Source organism: Grus americana, chromosome 2 (assembly GCF_028858705.1).
Source record: "Grus americana isolate bGruAme1 chromosome 2, bGruAme1.mat, whole genome shotgun sequence".
NCBI classification, from domain to species: domain Eukaryota; kingdom Metazoa; phylum Chordata; class Aves; order Gruiformes; family Gruidae; genus Grus; species Grus americana.
In genome coordinates, this window is record NC_072853.1 from 134,304,969 (window position 1) to 134,323,266 (window position 18,298).

Genomic DNA, 18,298 nt, shown 5'->3' on the forward strand with positions numbered 1-18,298 from the left:
TCTCTCACTCCTTTTGTCTTTCTTAAACCACACAGATTTTTTCATGGCTTTTAAGTGGCCTGCAGAGTTAAACCACAACTTCGCTTGTGGTGGGACCACCGCTTGGCAACATGACACTATTGAGCTTTTTTTTTTTTTCCCCTAAGACCTAGCTGCAGCCTTTCTGCTCACATAAAGACTCGTGTTTAGGAGTGCCCTATTCCCATGAGCGGTTTCTTTCTTCTTAGTAATAGGGAAGGCAGAAATAATCCTACTCTCAGCAGTTTTGGGATTACAGGCAAAAATTGAGTTCCTTGATGTATGACTGTGTAGGGATATTAATCTTTTCCCTGATGCCTGTTGTCTGTCATCTCTGTCTTACCAGCACTGTCCTTTTGACCCCTCTACAAGGGTAACTTGTTATTAGCGTTGCCTTTGCTGTGGATACTCAGTATGCAGATGACAGCACTAACAGTTTTTCTAAAAGGGCTTATTCTGTGCGTTATCAGATGCGATATTCAAAATTGGCTTCGGCAACAAAGGATTTTGATTCCCCCTCCGCCCCCCCCTCCCCCCGTGATCTGGCTCTTGCTCATTTTATCACCATTTGCAAAGTTGATAAATTCAGAAGAGGTCGTGTTGAGCCTAATGCCGGCTCTTTGTTGTGCATCTCTGAGACAGATAGCTCAGCATGAGACCACCGAGAAGTTTTGGTACGATCCTTGGGTGCCTTTTGCTGGGGGAGGTGGTGGTCGAATAATTTAAAGCGTTTTATAGTTTTATGGACTGGTCAGAAGTTGCTGAGAGCCAAAATAAAGTCATTGTGTAAGCCATTTTAATTTTTCCTTAGCGGATTTCTGTTTCTCCCAGTGTACTGTGGATTAGCGCATGTTTATGGAAGTAGAGTTAACAACTGCAGAGGGAAACAAAAATATCAGAGTACAACGAAGAGCTGGAGAAAAGTTCATGAGATGAGAAAAATAATAAAATGTAATATGAATATGCTGTGGGCTGTATTTTATAGTGAAATAAAATAGCACAGCCTTATGCGAGAAATTTTTTTTATTCTTAAGAATCGCCATGTGAAAAGCTGCTGTTGATGTTCCTGTAGTCCTGTAGGGCAATTTTTCCCTTGAAATTTGGAAAAAGTGGTGATCATGCAACTGACTCCAAAATAGGGAGTGCCATTGAAAATGTTTTGTGCTGTGATACTTTAAGTAGAGGTGGAATAGTAGCTATTTTTTATTTTCATCTTTCTAGAATAAAGAGAGGGTAAACCACTACAGAAGAAGTACCAGTCTTCTCCTTATATAGCTTGGTTAAGCTGTGCTGGTGACTTTGAAATGCTTTTCTCCTGCTGTAATTGAAAGTGAATCAAACCTCTTATTGCAGATTTTGGTCTCTCTTGAAACTCTGTGAAATACAGCAACATATACTGAGATGGATGAACCACATAGATCAGAGATATTGTCGTCCATCTCCGCTTTAATTGTGATGTGTTCATTGCCATTTTCTTGTCAAATAAAGAGGAATAGCCTGTAAAGAATAGAGTCATTTTTGTACATCTGTTTGTACTTTGGTGACTCTAAATCTAATTCTGCAGTTTCCACAATAACAGATTCCAGGGAAAAACATAGTGAAGTGTAAGCAAGCAATCATCTGTGGTCTTTGTTAGATGCTGTCTGAAAGACTGTCTCTTACAGGAGAAGCTGTTAATAGAATGTCGGTGGGTTTTTTTACTTTCTTTCATGTTTGTAATATAAATATGTTTGTATTTTATAGCTAAGACTCATCTCATTGTCTACTACTAGCATTGGCAAATGCCTGTCATTGTAAAACTTTATTTTCTGTTGCTTCTAAGAGTTGTTGCATCTTATCTGCTTATTCTGAAAGGTGTCTGCCTCAGCCTATTTAATTTCTTAATGAAAAATGCAGCCAACATGGTTCAGAAGCTGCTAAGGGTAAGGTTAGGGGTAAATACTGTTTTGCTATGTTAAAAAAAATAAATTTGGCAGTAGGCCTCTGAACGGCTCTTATGCCCTTATACTTCTGAAGTGGGATCTGAAATCCCTTTGGGGAAGAGTCTTTGGGTTTTTTGCCATCATAAATATCCACCCAAATCTGGGCCAAGTTGGAGGCTAAAAAATACAGTTTGTAGCTGCTCTGTACAGAGTTTTTAGAGCTTTGCAGGTTAATATTTGAAGGCTCAGTAAGCTCCGAGCATGCTTCAGCCTGAGCTGTGAAGGGTTTTCTTTACAGCTGTAGCTCTTGGCTGTTAGTGCCAGGATCTGCTTATAGGATGTAATGAGCCTGGACAGAACTCTGAGCTAAAGTAAGTCCTTAATATATGCTGAACAAGGCAGAGCCGGAGTGTAGGAGCAGGACATACTATTAAAAAAAAAGAGTCTTATTCAAAGATGGTAAATTAAAGAATACCAGTCAGTGTTTCCCAGTTTTCAGACTTGACCTTAAAGACTTCCTGTCTTTATCATATTCTTGTAATTCTTCTTTTGCATAGGTAATATGTGCCAGGGATTGATTATAACATCCAAGCAAAAAGATAACTGCCCAGGAAAATAATCGGTCTTCTGATACCTTGTTATTTTGTAGCTTTTGTCCTGCTCTGTCACCTGTTTGAGCACCTTCCCTGCACTTCAGTGGAAGCCTCTCTACATTTGTACTTCTGAGCCCCCTTCCAGCATCCGCTCTTGCGTTCCACATCTCTTACACGGAAATATTTGTGTGCGTGCAGGGAAGCACCATGGATTCACTGGGGGCAAGTGGTCTCCTCTTCAGAACACAAACAGCCCCAGGAATCCTTCATGGATGCCTTTTCCTGTACCTCTCGAGGGCATGCTCTGGCACCAGCATCAAAAGACACAGAGGCAGAAGTGATCAGCATTATCTGATTGCGTTGAGTCAGTTTTACCAAATTATGCTATGAAAACAAAATGTTCCTGCCCTCCATAACTCCTAGAGGAGGCAATTGCTCTGTTATTTAATGTGATTTTGAAGCAGATAGCCTGTGTAAAGTTTGCTTTCTTGCATGTTGCCCAAAGAAGATTCTCTGCCTTTGTTCGGTTGTTGGGCAGCAGGAAAATCTGTCTGCAGATTGGATTTTCCATGCTCCATTAAGTTTATAGGTGCCTTTATTCAGGTTATCTCTTAATTGCTATATTATTTCTTTACCCATTGAAACCAACAATGTGGGAGTCTCTCTGGATCTGGGGTTTGTCAGGGTAGTTCTGGGTCCGGTCCTTTTTTTTTTTAAAAGCAGGCGGAGAGAGGTTGAAGGAAAGTTCTGCCATTGGGAAATGCATGTTTTGCATTGCTAGTTCGTGGTGTTCCAGCCTAACAGGCACTTCAGTAATGGGTAAGATAAATAAATCTTTGCACAGGTGTCCTGTCCTGTGGAGGAATGATGTGAAAATGCAGTTTCTTTTCAGTGAAGCAGGCTTCTGAATATACTGTGTCTATATGTTGTAGAGCATACGGCTTTTTTCTCTTAGCGAGCAGCTTTTCAACACTATTTCTAGCAGTGGATGTTTCTCGTGAGATAAGGGGAGGCAGCACATTCTGGGTGTTGGTTCCTCTTTTAATTAATTAGAAGACCAAACTCAGGAATTCGAGGGACATGGAAATATCCCTGTCTGATACCAAAGTTATCGGTTGCTTTGGCCAGAGATCACATTCTTCCCTGCCAATTGCAAATAACCCAGAAACCTAATGTCCTCCATAAGGAAGCCAGCACGCCGCGGCTGTTTTCAACACTACCGTACGTACCCCTGCTTTCTTCTGCCCCAGTTGTAATTCAGAGCGTCATATTCCTACTCATGCAAAGCGTAACCTGCACAAGTTAGGGCCCGCTAAGCAAGGACTTCCAGCTGTTTCATTCCTATAAGCATATAAATATTTATACCACCCCAGGGCTCCTTTCATGCTGAAAATAAAGGTAGCACTTGTCTTCTGTTAAAATATATTACCCGGCAGATAAATGGCTTATCTCAGGATTAGGAAGATGGATGAGAGGAGTGGAAAATTGACTGGAATATTGCTCAGAAGATCCACTGAGTCCAGAGGGCCTTACTGTTTACTTGAAACTCTTGCTGCGAAGTAATGTAGATAGTTGATAGTGCTGTGTTTACCTATCAAGAGATGATTAATTAAAAGCCGTGATAAACATTAAATATAATGGTTGACACACACAGCGCTTCTCGGACAGCAGCTAAATTTCCTAATGCTGGGGATTAGGCACCAGGGATTGATCATAACATCCAAGCAGGATGTGAATGGTGCTTTTGAAGGGACAACTGAGACAGAGAGGGTCTGCACAAGTGACTTGCTCAAGGCCACATGCAAAGTGAGACAGAGATTCACCTCTGCAGCATCTCTGGTGCTCTACCCCTCCTGGCCCACCTCTCCAAAGCCCAAATCCAAACATATTCTGACGCAGGCTGCAGGGAGTCATTTCCCACCTCTGCACCCGAGTGAAGTGAATGTCCAAGAGGCAGCGTGGGGGCTCAAAGCCGAGGTGCCAGTGTAGCGTCACCAGAGTTTGAGCTGTGATTCCACTGTTGATCTGGAGCAGGACCCTGTGGTAGCCTCTCTGTCCCAGTTCATCTGCCCAACCATAAAATGAGAGAGATGGTAACGTCGAGCTGCTGTGCTCCTGCGTGCGTGGTGCAGGTTGCTTAAGTAAGGGCTGCGTAAGGGTCTGAAAAAGTGCTGGGAGGCTTCGTTGTTAATTGGCGCTGTAATGAGAAAGTCTCTTGAGTCAGTCTGCTGCGTTTTAGGGAGTCGGCTAGGGTGCTGCCTTGCTCTTCAGTACGTGCTGCTGTCACTGGGGGCCCCTTGCACCCTCCTCCTCATCTGCCACTGGATTTAGATGGAGCATGCTGAGAGCAGCCCGGTTTTCTTCCAGCAAGAAATAATTAATTCATGGACCATTCAAGATTCTGATAAATGAAGTGTGCCTTGATGTCATTTTAGAGTAATATCTGTAGTGAAATCAGAACTTGTAAAAATTAGGAAAATAAATAGGACTTGTCTTTGTGTTTTGCTTTGTTCAGGTTAATTTTTGTTCCTTGTGTTATGATAAAAGGGCCTGACTGAACACAAAAATACGTCATGCATAAGTGGGATTTTAATGAAATAATAATTCTTCCCTTAAAGTGAAATTATTTTAATAGAAAATAGCAAAATAATTTCTCTATCCCTCTCCTTTTTTTTTGGAAATCATTATAATAGGTAATGAAAATCCAAATTGGACCTGATTGGCCTTGATTTTGCACAAATTTTGTCTTTCTGATAAAATACATTGATTTTTCTCTTCCTTGAAATTGATAAAACAGGCAAGGACAAGAGGAAGAGCCTTATGAAAATCTCACCGTTGGGGCACTTTATGCAGTTAATATGCGTACAATTACCCAAAAGGTTTTTTGAAAATGTTTCTGCTTGGTGAGATGCTGGAGCAGGAGCACTGTCTTCCAGAACAGACCAGTGTTAATGTCCTTTCAGTATGAGAGAGCTTTTGCCCTCCCGTGCTCCTTGTTGACTTGCTGCCAGCTGCTCATGTATGTAACGTATATGGGTATGCTTAAAATCCATTTCCATGTATGTTGAAATAGATGGTTTGTACAAACACAGCACCATACATCACATATATGCCCCATATGTACTGCAGTTTGGAATGTCAGCAGAGGGAAATGAGGATCGGGGCTCTCTCAGAGCATGCCAGAGAAAAGACAGAGAAATGGAGAGATGTATTTGTTTGGATAAACCTCCCTCTTACTGAATTGCTGTAATGCTGCACCTGTTTCTTGTTCTTCCTCTCTTTCTCTTTTGCTGCTTCTTTCATTACAGCTTTTCAAATATGTAGGCAACAACAAAACACAGCCGGAGAAATGGAAGATTACAATTATGCATCAGTATTCCTCTAACGTGGCTGCTCAGTAATGTCCCCTGGGAGTGTTACAATGAATATCTGACATTAATTGGCTCAGTACCTGTATGTCTGACCTTGCAGAAATTTCATAGATCAATTCTACACGTTGTTTACTGATAAAGAAAACTTCTTCAGGGCAGGAGCTGCATCTTTGGACATGCCTGCACCACAGTGACAACCAGAAGCAGCAATCAGACTCACCGACTGGGTCTTGGAATAAGAAATAAAATAATAGAAAGGGGGATCAGAGAGTGGTTTCTCTCCCTTCTTTTGCCAAGATCTGTTCCTCAGCAATTTTTAGCCCGCTTGAAGGCTTTGTCACTGCTGGATACGGTGCACTTGATGCACAAATGCTGTTTTTTCTCCTTTGAGTAGTACGTGTATTGCCTTCATACGTGTCTTTGACATCCTGAATGATATAACGAAACCAGGTCAGAATTAGAGGAAGAGCAACTACTGGATGTAGTTGCATTGAAATTGCTGCCTCTTTTGTGTCACTCACCCTCCTGTGACTGAATCCACCAGGAGGATCTCGCAGGGGGCCGCGCGAGCAGCTCTTCAGCGGTCACCGTATTTCAATGCGCCCTGCTCAGTCAGCAGCAAACCCTCATCTCCTGTACTGCTCAGTCAGCTGGCTTTAGCTGCGCTGGGGATGTGGGCTGCCTGTGCAGAAATGGATGATTCAGCTCCCTTCCATTTCAGGGAACCAAGAGGGAGAAAGTCCGTGTCCAAATCGCAGCTTAACTGAGATTCACGCGAGGGGTCGTCACTGGGCTTAACTTTCTGTGGGGTGTTTGTTTCCCAAGTTAAAAAGTTGTTGACAAGGAGGGAGATTTGTACACAGAGTATTTTAAGAGCTGCTCAGAGGCATACATTGCACGTTTGTCCCACTGGTTTTATTGCCTTTGTTGAAGTACAGGAGAGCAGCTTTACAGAAGGTGTATTCTGCTGGTGTGTTACTGGAGTGCTCGGGAGCGCTTGCCGCTTTCTGACTACTGTTACCTGTCCCCTGCTTTATTTGACCGGCTAGAAATTAAACAAGCCATCACACCTCGGGGACACGGAAACCCGCATGCCCCCCGCTCTTGCTAACTAAAATCCAACACACGATGCCAGGCGCCGCTCACAAAGGGGAGCCCGTCCCTCCCCTCTGCCCCGCAGCGCAAGGAGCCCCCTTCTCGATTTAGACCTCCGGCAGCGAGACCTGCCCGGGCACAGCCGGCGGCGGGGCAGCATCCCCGGCCGGCGGCAGGCACTGACCGCGCTCTCTCTGTCGCTTTTCCCCCCCCTGCGCACGGAAGGCGGACGATGGAGGCGGCGGCGAGCGGGCGCGGGAGGAGGCCGGCGCAGCGCTGGTGCTGCGGAAGGTGTGGTCACGCAGCCCGGCCCCCGAGCGGCGCGGGAGGTAAGGCTTCCGCGGCTCCGGGAGCGCGGGGCTGGGCCGGCCGGGCCGGGATCCGCGGCGGCAGCGGCGAGCGGGCGGGGCGGCGGCCGCAGCCCCCGGCAGGGCGATGGCCCCCGGGGGGGCCGCCTAGGGGAGGCGGCGCGGTGGGAGCGGGGCGCCATGGGGAGCGGCAGGGTGCGGGTGCCCGAGGCGCTGGCGGGCCGCGGCGGGGAGCGGCCGCTGCCCACCTTCGACGTGCCTTACTTCAAGTACATCGACGAAGAGGACGAGGAGGACGAGTGGAGCAGCCGCTCGCAGTCCTCCACCGAGGATGACTCCGGGGACTCTCTGCTTTCCGATAGATACGTGGTGGTGTCGGGGACACCGGAGAAGATTTTGGAGCATCTCCTCAGCGACCTGCACCTGGAAGCCGCCCAGGACAAAGAGACGGGTAAGAAGCGAGCCCGGCGGGGAGGTGGCGGCAGCCGGGGAAGCGCCTGTCCCCGGCCCTGGGCGGGAACGGGGGAAGAGGTCCCGGTCCCGGTGCCTGTGCCGGCGGAGTGGGGCGGGGGTCGCTCCGGGCACCCCCGGCCGAAAGCCGGCTGCCAGCCTGACGTTCAGCCCGGGGCGATGTGGGGAGCGAACCGCGAGCGTGCGGCAGCCGGGCGGTGGCACAGCGGGGCGCCCGGCCTCGGGGCAGGAATGCCGCCGATTGACGAAGCCGCTCGGGAGCCGCACGCTTAGCGGCAACTTAAACCTTTTTTATTTTCGGCTTTCGAGGCTGCCTGGGTAGCGCAGGCTGCGGCGTGCGTTGTGCAGCACCTGTGTCTCTTCAGGCAGGGACTGCCATTCCTCGTAGCCTGCAGCTATTATGATATTCATCACAATACTTCCTGTGCACTTCGGCCTCCTGGCTAACTACTCGTTTTGCCACACGAGTACTTCGGCACATCTTCTGTTTCGTAAGCTTGGCTTATAAATTTCCTCATAACCCAGGACACAGTGTACAGCCTGATGCCGTACTTGGGTGTCTTCAACCAGAGACTGTAATTTGTTCCAGCCTAGAGCAATTATTCTATTGATCGGGCTACTTGACATGCAGTTTAATTTTCAGCTGGATCTCTTGGCTCTATGCACAGCTTGCTGTCACCAAGAGCTCCTGGGGTAGTTTATCAGAAGTGCCTGCAACCTGCGATTCATAGATAGTTTTAATGAAAGCGGCCAGGCTGGTGAGACTTTCGGAGGTCCCGAATACTGGAGAGCTGAGGAAGGCAGCTGGCTGTAAATGGAGCTGTGCATTTCATCATTCCCAATAGGGTTAAAAGGCATACTCCTGCTGCCTGTATATATCTCTCTCTACAAATGAGATTACTGAGAATAAACACACTTTAATCCTTTTAAGTGACTGAAAATATAAATAACATCTGCGATTCCCAGAGGAAAGTCAGGATTGGATTCTCAGAACAAGTCATTAGTTTAATGTGGGACAATAAGCATATTCTTAGTGCTGATGTGTGAATGCCCCGAAGAAACATATAGAGTGTCTGGTGGTGATATTATTACAGTATTCCTAGTGCTGCTTTTGTCTGCCTAGACATTAATATTTAGTGCAGAGAAGTGCTGTGATTGTTTTCCTTCCACAGATGCCCTCAAACTAGTTCTGGGTGTAATTTACTTGAGCCAGCTCTTAGCCAGTGAGGGTCCTTCGTTGGCCCTTTAAGATGAAACCTTAGATCCAGAATAAGTTTCCCCATTAATGTTTATCATCTGCAGATTGAGGGACATAAGCCGCCTATCTTTATAGTCTGCTTCATCTTTTTTTATAAGCTCACAATCTTGCTGGAAAACAATGAGATTTTCACTAGTATTCTGCATTTTATTTTAGTGTTTGTAAATACAAAGCACTCCTTACGTAAAGCATTACATTAGATGCAGCATACATCCTCACGTGCACTACCTTTTCTTTCTTTCCTCTCTGCTCTCTCTCCCTTCATCACCGGGAGGCTGTTCATAAGCATATTCTTATTGTTATAGAGAGGCGCTGGTAAACTGCCCTCAAAACAAATGCTAAACCGCTACTTGCCCGGTTGTTAGCAGATGGTAATGCATTTAAAGGTTGATTGGCTTCCCCTCACCTCTTCTGCCTTACCCTAACTCCTTTCAGAAAGAAACAATTAGCTCTGCTCTGTAGCCAGGGTTAACTGGATCCCAGGGACAGAACAAAGTAGCTGTGGCTTCATTTTTTTGCCATCACAAAGAAGTGTGCTAAACCTTGCCCAGCAGCCCTCCACTTCCTCAAGGGTAGTTCATCGTATACTGTTTTCTTCTGACTTTAGTAATCTGGTAAGATAGAACTTCATCAAAATAAAAGACTTTGGGAGTTATGTTTCCCAATGTGGCGGATGCTCCTGTAGTGTTTTTATCAGTATGTTTTGCAGACTGAGTGGCATTTGGTGTGAGGAAGTGTGGAATATCAACTGAACACGTGTACATCTTTGTGTGTGCACCTGAATGCATCCTTCTGCTTTTTGTGTGCTTGGATTTGCTGCTCTTTGTACTTTCTGTAGTTCCATTCTGGCCCATCTCAGAGGACGGTCGAGTTGCAGAGTCCCGCAGGCTTGTGTTTTAGCAGGCATAGCTTTGCGGAACATAAAAGGACGATGTTGTTGTACCCAGCTGCTGCTCCTGTTGTCAGTTTGCCAGTTCCAGGATGACTTCCTTGGCCTCCTGCTTTCCCTGCAGCCCCCAACCTGGTTTGCTTATTTGTGTCTGTAAAGAACATGAGAAAGAGCCGTTCTTACATATGCTGGTGCGCAGGGGGCTGTTGTCCTGTTTGACCCTTTTCACTGCTTCCCATGAAGGGATGCTCTGCATGTTTTCGTTCCCACCCTTTGTATAACAAATCATAACTGCAACCCTCTATGGACATTAAAAAAAACCCACTATCTCCTGGGGCTGGCGTGGTCATGGAGCACTGTTTTTTGTAAACACTGACATGGCTGAATGATGCGCCATGTATTGCTCCCAGCCATCCTCCATTTTCTAGCCCAAGTCGGCAGGTACCGCATGCAGCTGGGGGAATAAAGGGAAGCTTTGGGACTGGTCTGGAATAGATTTAACCGGGGTCCAGCCCAGGCCTCAAGGCTCCCTTCAGCTGCTGCTAAACCTGTAGCAAAGTACCTTGAGCACTCTGCTGTGGCATCCTCTGCTATAAAAAATGGATGGGGACACCCTCTCTTACCTGACCTGAACAAGAATCCCAGTGTCTGTGATGTGGCCGAACACTGTTATAGCAACTGAGGACACTAAAGGGGACATTGCAACATGCACAGCTAGACTAGTCTTGCTCAGATGAGCAAAGATGTCTTGAAAGCCTGAGGTCTGCAAGACTCTTTAAGCTTAGCTACTTAATAAAGGGTTTTTTGTGATGACAAAGTCAGAGAGTATATGTGAGTTCTTGTGACATCCTATTAAATCGGAGCTTGCCAGTAACAAAGTCTTGCCAGCCTTCCTAACTATTACTTGTAATGTACCAACCCCCATGTTGGTACTTATTGTTTCCTACCATGAGATGGCTGGAAATTTTAAATTTCTGTAATGAACAACTTTTCTGGATTATCTCTAAGGTTGTTGGAATCACTGGGGAATGTCTACTGAGTGTGTACGTTAGAGGGCAGTTTGAAGTTTTAAGAATTGAATGGAGTGAGACACTTCAAATATGTCAATATCCAGGCAGAAAATACTAGGCATACCTCCTGGGCTAATCCTTATCAAGGATGGGCATTTGAACAAGTAATCTCCCAAGAGGCCAAATCTTACCATCGCAGGATCTCTAATCCCTTCCTGTTGTCTACAACATGTCTTTCAAAATTGTTGTCCTCTTCCGCAGAAGCTTTTATTTCTTGGGCATTAGCAGCATTTCCTTCTGTGGATATTATCCTGATGTAGTCTTTGGAGTATCCTCTGACTGGTCTCCATTCAAACATACCATCTTGCCTTGCAGTGATTGCATTCGATGTTTGGCAGCCTCTGGAATGACAGTGATCATCACATCCACTGCTACTCCTCCAGCCCTGCCTGAATCCCTCAGACTGTTTCCTTCAGGCCACTGGGCCACCTCTTAGGCAGTTTAAGCAGAGCATTGCCAAAGCAGAACATAATCTCCCTCATCAAATCTGATGACACTACCTGTCTTTTGCCTCCCTACTGTGGGATTCATTTTAGGGAATGATTAGGGAGAGAAGAGATTGATTTGTGAAGATCTTTGAGGGCAGGAAGCAGTGGGAAACAAAGACCTGGAGAAAGAATGTAAATGAGGAATGGTGTGACTGGAGGATTTTTTGTGATGGTGTTGGTCTTAACTGATGTATCTTTTTAATGAACTGGGTGAAAGTTTGTGGCGAGGGGGATGCGTGATACTTTTGTTAGACAGGCTATGACAGAAGTAGGACGGCTGATGCTGAATGTCTGCAGAAGGGTTAATGGGACAGAAAAAGAGGATGAATCCTCATGATGTGGCTAAAATTGATGCAGAGAGGTGTAGATATGGTCTGGATGTCTTAGGAATAGAAAAAGAAAGGAGCAATGACTTTTGTCATGCTGTGTCCCTTATCTGGGACTGTGGATGATCCTTGGATTAGTGGGAACTCTCCCCTGTCATGCAGAAGCAGTTTTAGCTTTGGGATCATGACGTAGCATCTAGATGGGGCCCTCAGACCACATCTGTTTGTCCTAGAAGTGCTGTGCAGTAAGGGTTACTTTTCTTTAATCCATTCTGTTTCTACACTTGCACCAGTGGCACTGCTTTGATGTTGGGTAGTGGCACCCTCTGAGGAACTGTATGTGACCTTTTAGGAGAATGGTACTGTGTTGCATGAACTGATTGTAGTCAGATGCTAAATGATGTTGCAAAAAAGGGATACAGCTCTGCCTTTTCTAGGTGTTGTCTTTTGTTTAATAATCCAAGAAAAAAATGTTTAATTGCTTTTCAATATTTTTTATTTGTTTATTTCTTAGCTGTTAGGACTCTCGCGCGCTGTGCTGTATTACTGATGAGTAAAAGGTGTTAAAAAATGTACTCTAACTGCCACACAATCATGCTGATGCATGTGGACTGGTGTCAGGGAGAATAAATATTTGCCCAACATTTCCAGCTTTTAGGATGGAGACAATAAATGCCTGCTAGCTCTTCCTTTTAGCAGTCCTTTATAATGAGATGTTGTCTGTCCTCATTTTGAGGGATTTTGTAAACTTTTCCACAGAGTCTTAGGAAAACTTGGTGAACAGAGGGGGCTACACGGATATTGTTGCCATGCCCATAGGAAAGGAATAAGAGTTTAGCAGAGTGCATGGAGCAACATCTGCCTAAGAACAGCAGAAAAGCTAAAATAATAATTTATCTCAGTAGTCAGTGTGAGAGAACCTGGGGAGGTTCTCAGACAGGACCATTGCTTCATGTAGCATGAGTCTAAGCTGTCTCAAATTGGAGTGTCAGTAGAAGTAGGTTTAGAATAAATCAATAAAATGAATAGCAACAAATCACAGGGATCAGATGTTACTCCCTAAAGACTTCTAAAGGATTTCAGATATGAAATTGCTGAACTCCTAACAGTGGTGTGTAATCTATCATATAAATCAACTCCAGTGGCAGAGGAAGGTGGAAAATGTGATGCCAATTAAAAGAAATGGTTCTATTTGGGGAAGATCTAAGCAATAAGGTTGTCATTTTACCAATACATTATTCCAGCATAAACTGGCGCTGTAGTCAAAAGCAGCAGCTCAACCTTCCCCAACCACTCATTCCTGCTGCGGCACTGGTCCCTCTGTGCCTCTACCGCCTGTCGTGTGATTCTGTATTGGACTCGAGTAGGGAGCTGGACCCGGGTGATACTAACCGAGGAAATACTTAATTATTAGTTTTAAGATGGATCACCTGTCAGTGGCACAAAGTTTGCCCCTGATACAGGGAGAGGGTGGCAGGGAGCAGGAGATGCGCAGATGAGGACAGCAGGAGAGAAGGACTGGTACCTCTAGCAGCTGGACTTGCTTGCAGGAGTTTGATTAGATGCAAAACTGCAGCATAAAGTAATGACTTTGTGCTGGGAAATTGGGTGGTGTTACAGTAAAAGTAGAAGGAAGAAATGCATGCAGAAATATTGTACTGAGGGAAGGGAAATTTTTTTTTCTTTCTTTTTTTCTAGAGAGAAATAAGATCTTGTGTATCCTGTAGAGCTGTTAAAGATTTGAAGGAGTATGAGGGTATATATGGTCTGGTCTGCCTGTATCTTACATTCGTATTTCCAGAATGCTTTTGATAAAGTCCCTTGCCAAAAATCCTTAAAGGAATTCAAAGATCCTTTAGATAAGGGAGAAGATGCTTTTCAGGACTGATGATGACTTAAAAGAGAGAAAATGAAAGGTAAGAGTAAATTGTCAGTGTTTAAAATGGAGAGAAGTTGCCATGAAGACTGGGTGCTGCTGCGTGTGGGATGGAAACTGAGGTAACAGAATGTGCTGGTAAGACTAAATGATTGAGGGTCTCATGATAAATGAAGCCATGGTTTCACCTGTGGTGGCCATGCAAGGTTACGTTCTTGTACACCCGATTATCCCCACCTCTGACAGCCTGTTTGAGCTATCATGTTGTCTCGTTGTCATACTGACAAACTTTGCTTAGGTGCCTCTGCAAGGTGAGTTAGGGCAGGAAGCTGATCCAACTCAAAAATAGCCTCATGAAAGAAGTAAGAACAGGGCAATGTGGGACTGGGAAAATGAGTTGGGAATGGGCCCCCTCAAACCAGCCCTGTGGCTGAAGAAAGATGAAAGGAATAAAAATCCGTGTGACTGTGTGATAAAATTGCAGATTAGATCCAAGTTTGAAAAATGCGAAGTAATGCATTTTCTAATATGGAGAAAAGGAAATCCTTATTATACATATTCAGTGGAGGTGCTGAATTGGCTAATACCATGTGGAAAATAGGTCTTTGGAGATAGCGTGGATAGTTCTTAAAAATTTTTGATCAGCATTGCTAAAAAAGTTGAACAGTATTTGGGACAATTAGGAAAGGAGACAAGCAAGAACCATAGTCATACCATTATATAACTGTGTAATATGGGATGTATAATATGGTTCCTTCTTCTCCCCTAGCTCAGAAGGGTTGTAAATGAACTAAAAAAGCTTGAAAAGGGCAGCAAGGGTGATTAGAAGTTTAGATTAAATACATCTAAGAACAAATAGTCTAGGTCTGGTCAGCATAGAAAAGCAATTTCTGTAAAGGAGGGACATGGTGTGGTCTGCAAGACTATGAATTGTGTGGGAAGGGTGGGTATGGAAAGATTATTCATTGTTTCACATAATACGAGAAGTGTTTTGTAACAGTGAGATTATTAGCTTTATAATTAATAAAGAGAAGTTTTTTGTTTTTTTTAAATGATGCACAGCTTAACTGTGAAACTCATTGTTGTGAGGATTTTGTGGAAGCCAAAGTTTGGAAGGGTTTGAAAGCAAATTAGGCAAAATCCTGGCAAAATCATCACTGCAGTGACATCGATACAGCTTCCAGTTTGGAAGGACTGCATTGTCAGTTGCTGGAAGCTGGAAGGGTATGTCAGAGAAAGATAACTCTGTATTTGTCTGTTTCTTGGGTTTCTTTTCTTCCCCTGGGCATCCTCTGTTGGCCCCTGTCGAAGACCTGGTTCTGCTTTATGGGGATCTTTGATCTGACCCAGTACATCACAGCTTCTCCTGAATGGATTTGCAAACGGCGTGGTGGGACCTGGAGCTGGGAAAAGAGAGGCAGGAGCCCTGGGGATAGCATGAGGTTGGGACCAAGGCTGCTGACAGTGATGCTGGCTTCTGCTCAAATGGGAAGATCTGACATCCTCCAGCTGTCCTCCCGTTCATTGCCATGTCGTCCCCTTCTCCTCTGATATACTTGGTTTCACCTTGTGCCAAGTAATTCTAAGTATCTTCGTAGGAACCTTTTTTTTTTTTTCCTTTGTTAGGATTATTTTCTGTCACATTAGTGAGCTGAACCAGCTTGCAGAAGGAGTGCCATGTCTGGGATTCACCACAGACAGAGTGTCACACGCTGTGGTGCCTAGGCTGATAGGAAATGCCAGCGAGGGGAATATGTCTAAGATGCTGTCTCCTGGCAGGAACTCATACAGTTATTTCTGGGAAATGAGGACTCAGAGCCTGAAAATGCTTTTTGGTTGTTGTTGTTGTTGTTTTTGTTTTTGCGCTTGGGCACTAAAGCTTGTTTAGGGCAAACTTCTGGCAAGGCAGGGTGCTGGGATGTTGCTCCTGGATTGTTTCACCGTTATGTCCAATCACTGGGAAACTAGAGACAGCGTGGGGAATGATGAACATCCTTGTGATCAGGACTCTGTCTTCATGATCAGGGCTCTCTCTGTAGAGACTGATGGCATTTTTCATATCATCACCACAAATAATTTTCATGGTGTAAGCATGCCTAGCATAGTAGACCCTTTCAAGGGGGGAAAGGAACCAAGGTAGCCATCAGGCCAACACATGGTTTCAGTGTACCTAGGTACCTTTCAGTACCTCAGGCACCTAAATAATTTTTTTTTGTATCTGGTACAAGAATAGCTTGAGATGATGGTAGAGCCCTAAGTGTTCAATGTATTTTGTGTTTGAGTGAAATTTGCAGAAGAAAAAGCTATTCACTGTATATGATCAGTCTATTATATCATAGTATTCTTAGTTCCTCAGTCTTTTCTTTGTAATTCTGTGGTTCATTATAGCTAGTTGTCACCTTTTGCTATGTGAGAAAGCGATAAGGAGCCATCATGAAAGCTTAGTGTGAAGCCATTTATTATGAAGATATGCGTTGTAGACAACATGAGGGGGTTTGATGATCTTAGTGGTTTAAGCTGAAAGGAATTGGGAAGTGAAGGTCTAGCAGCAGAACTTTTTTAGGGATGAAGATCAATAATTTTCTTTTGACAGTGAAAAAGGCTTTTATTATTTTTTTCTTTAAAGTCGTAAAAGGCAGAAGGTGTTAATTTATTGTACTGCAAAATAGACTTGGGTGATACAAACATTTTGATGAGATACCTGAGAGACAAGTTGTTTTGACACTGGGAATTCGGTAAGGTTTCTGGAAAGCCAATGTGATCCTAAAGAGTTTTAATCAGTTATTTGTAAAATTACTTTCACCCTAATGACATTGAAGGTCTAGGCGATACAAATTATCAAACCAATGGAGTATTTCAAATATATGAAAGGATATATGGTCATATATATCTAAATTAACAGATGCATTAAGTAGCTGAGGTTATAGAGAGACATGTTTGTATATTTGAGAAATATTTCTGTAGAACTTTTTTTCAGAACAGTGCTTTTGATTGATTGTCTGGTGCTGTTGAGCCAAGAAGTGAATATGGAAGGGATAAAAAATACTTCCAAGGTTTTATTTTATAAAAATGCTTGTATTTTAGTGATAAAAATAGTAGTAGAGGTGACCTCTTAGTTTCTGCCTTAGGCTGAGTCTTTTTCTAATCACCCGAGTGTGGCTGGGCAGCATCAAATATAGCACAAATAACTGATGTTCCCAGGTCAGAAGGCTGGGACCGAGGGCCGTAAAGGCAAAAAGGGAAGCTGAACCACTGCACAGTGCTCATGCCAAAGAGGTGTCTCGACAAGGGAGATGTCCTCGTAGAAGTACACCAACCATTTGGGTTGATTCCCTGTCTGGCTTAAATGCTACACTGGAGGTTGGGTCGGTTCCACAGCTGCAGGTCTGGAGATGAAACAGGCCAGATCCCTTCTGTTGCAGCTGATGTCATACTGGTTCTAGTGAGCCGTAAGAATGTCAAAGGCAAAAGAAGTCAGCATCGGCTTAGCAAAAAGTCATAGCCAAGTTCTGAAATGAGTCTAAACTATGGTAGCTCTTACCGACTTCTGTCTACTGGAGATCCATTCCCCTGTAGCAATGGTGGCATCAAACCACCAAATGTGAAATGTATGAAGGGAGAGGACAGCTCCTGCTGTGAAAGTGACACAACTTTCCAGATCCTCTGAGCCCTCATGTACAGCCATATCTTCATGTTGTCCCAGAATGTGGCTCATTGAAGCTGACATATAAAACATATACAGTTATCTCAAAGCTGCTTTTCTAGTAGAGGAAACGTGAGACCTGATTTGTAAGAGAGTAGTATAAGAGGAATAGCAACAGATGGTGTGTGGGTTGGCAGGTCAGTTAACTGTGAGAGTAGGAACTGGAAATGCAAAACTGAAATATCAATGTTGCTGCTTCTTGTGAAGCGTCCACTTAGTCCTGTTCCTTCAGTGGGAGCCACAGATCATGCAGTCCTTCAGGAACCCCAACCACGGGGCCCTTCGCCACAGGTCTCCCATCTTTTCTGGGTATTTACTCACCCTCACCACTTAGCGTTGTTCTCCTTTCCTTCCTTCTTAAGGCTTTTTACTATCAACCCCTGACCTGCAGATGATTGAAAAACTGGACACTGTCTTCAGTACTCTTTTTTTTGTGTTCCTCTTCCACAAGACAGTGATTCACCACTTGCCAACATAAGTAGGGGTGTTTGTCCATTAATGACTCCCGTGTTGCTATTAGCACTTAGTGAGACGGCTTGTTAAGTCAAAAGCTTGTTCTCAGAATAGAGCAGAGCACTCCTTCCCAAGAGCCGACTCTGTAATGTTATAAAACTCAGAGATGGTGCTCTCAAAAATGTTTTTTTTGAAAGACACTTTCATGGGATGGGGGAATTTTTATGTAAGAATGCTGAAAACATAAAACTATATCTTGACATACTTGCTGTATCTTTGAGTCCAAGAATACAGTTCACGCACTGTCTTCGGGGTTTGAATTCCAGTGTTTCCAGTGCTCAAAGTTGCTGTAATACAATGATTTTTTTGTGAAGTTAACATTTTCTGAGGAATATAAAGAGCGTGTTCATTCCCCGCCCACAGGCTGGAAGGATGGATTCACTGAAGACCTGTGCTT

At 44.3% G+C, this 18,298-nt stretch overlaps 1 protein-coding gene across 3 annotated transcripts in view; it reads left to right on the plus strand.

Annotated features, from left to right (window-relative positions):
- RAPGEF5 (Rap guanine nucleotide exchange factor 5) overlaps positions 1 to 18,298 on the plus strand; it is a 160,294-nt gene that overhangs the window by 85,533 nt on the left and 56,463 nt on the right. For all 3 annotated transcript variants that reach the window (XM_054815308.1, XM_054815306.1, XM_054815307.1), the window contains exons 10-11: positions 7,225 to 7,328; positions 7,670 to 7,758. In XM_054815308.1, the coding sequence (XP_054671283.1) occupies positions 7,225 to 7,328; positions 7,670 to 7,758 (193 nt within the window). The remainder of the gene's footprint in view (positions 1 to 7,224; positions 7,329 to 7,669; positions 7,759 to 18,298) is intronic.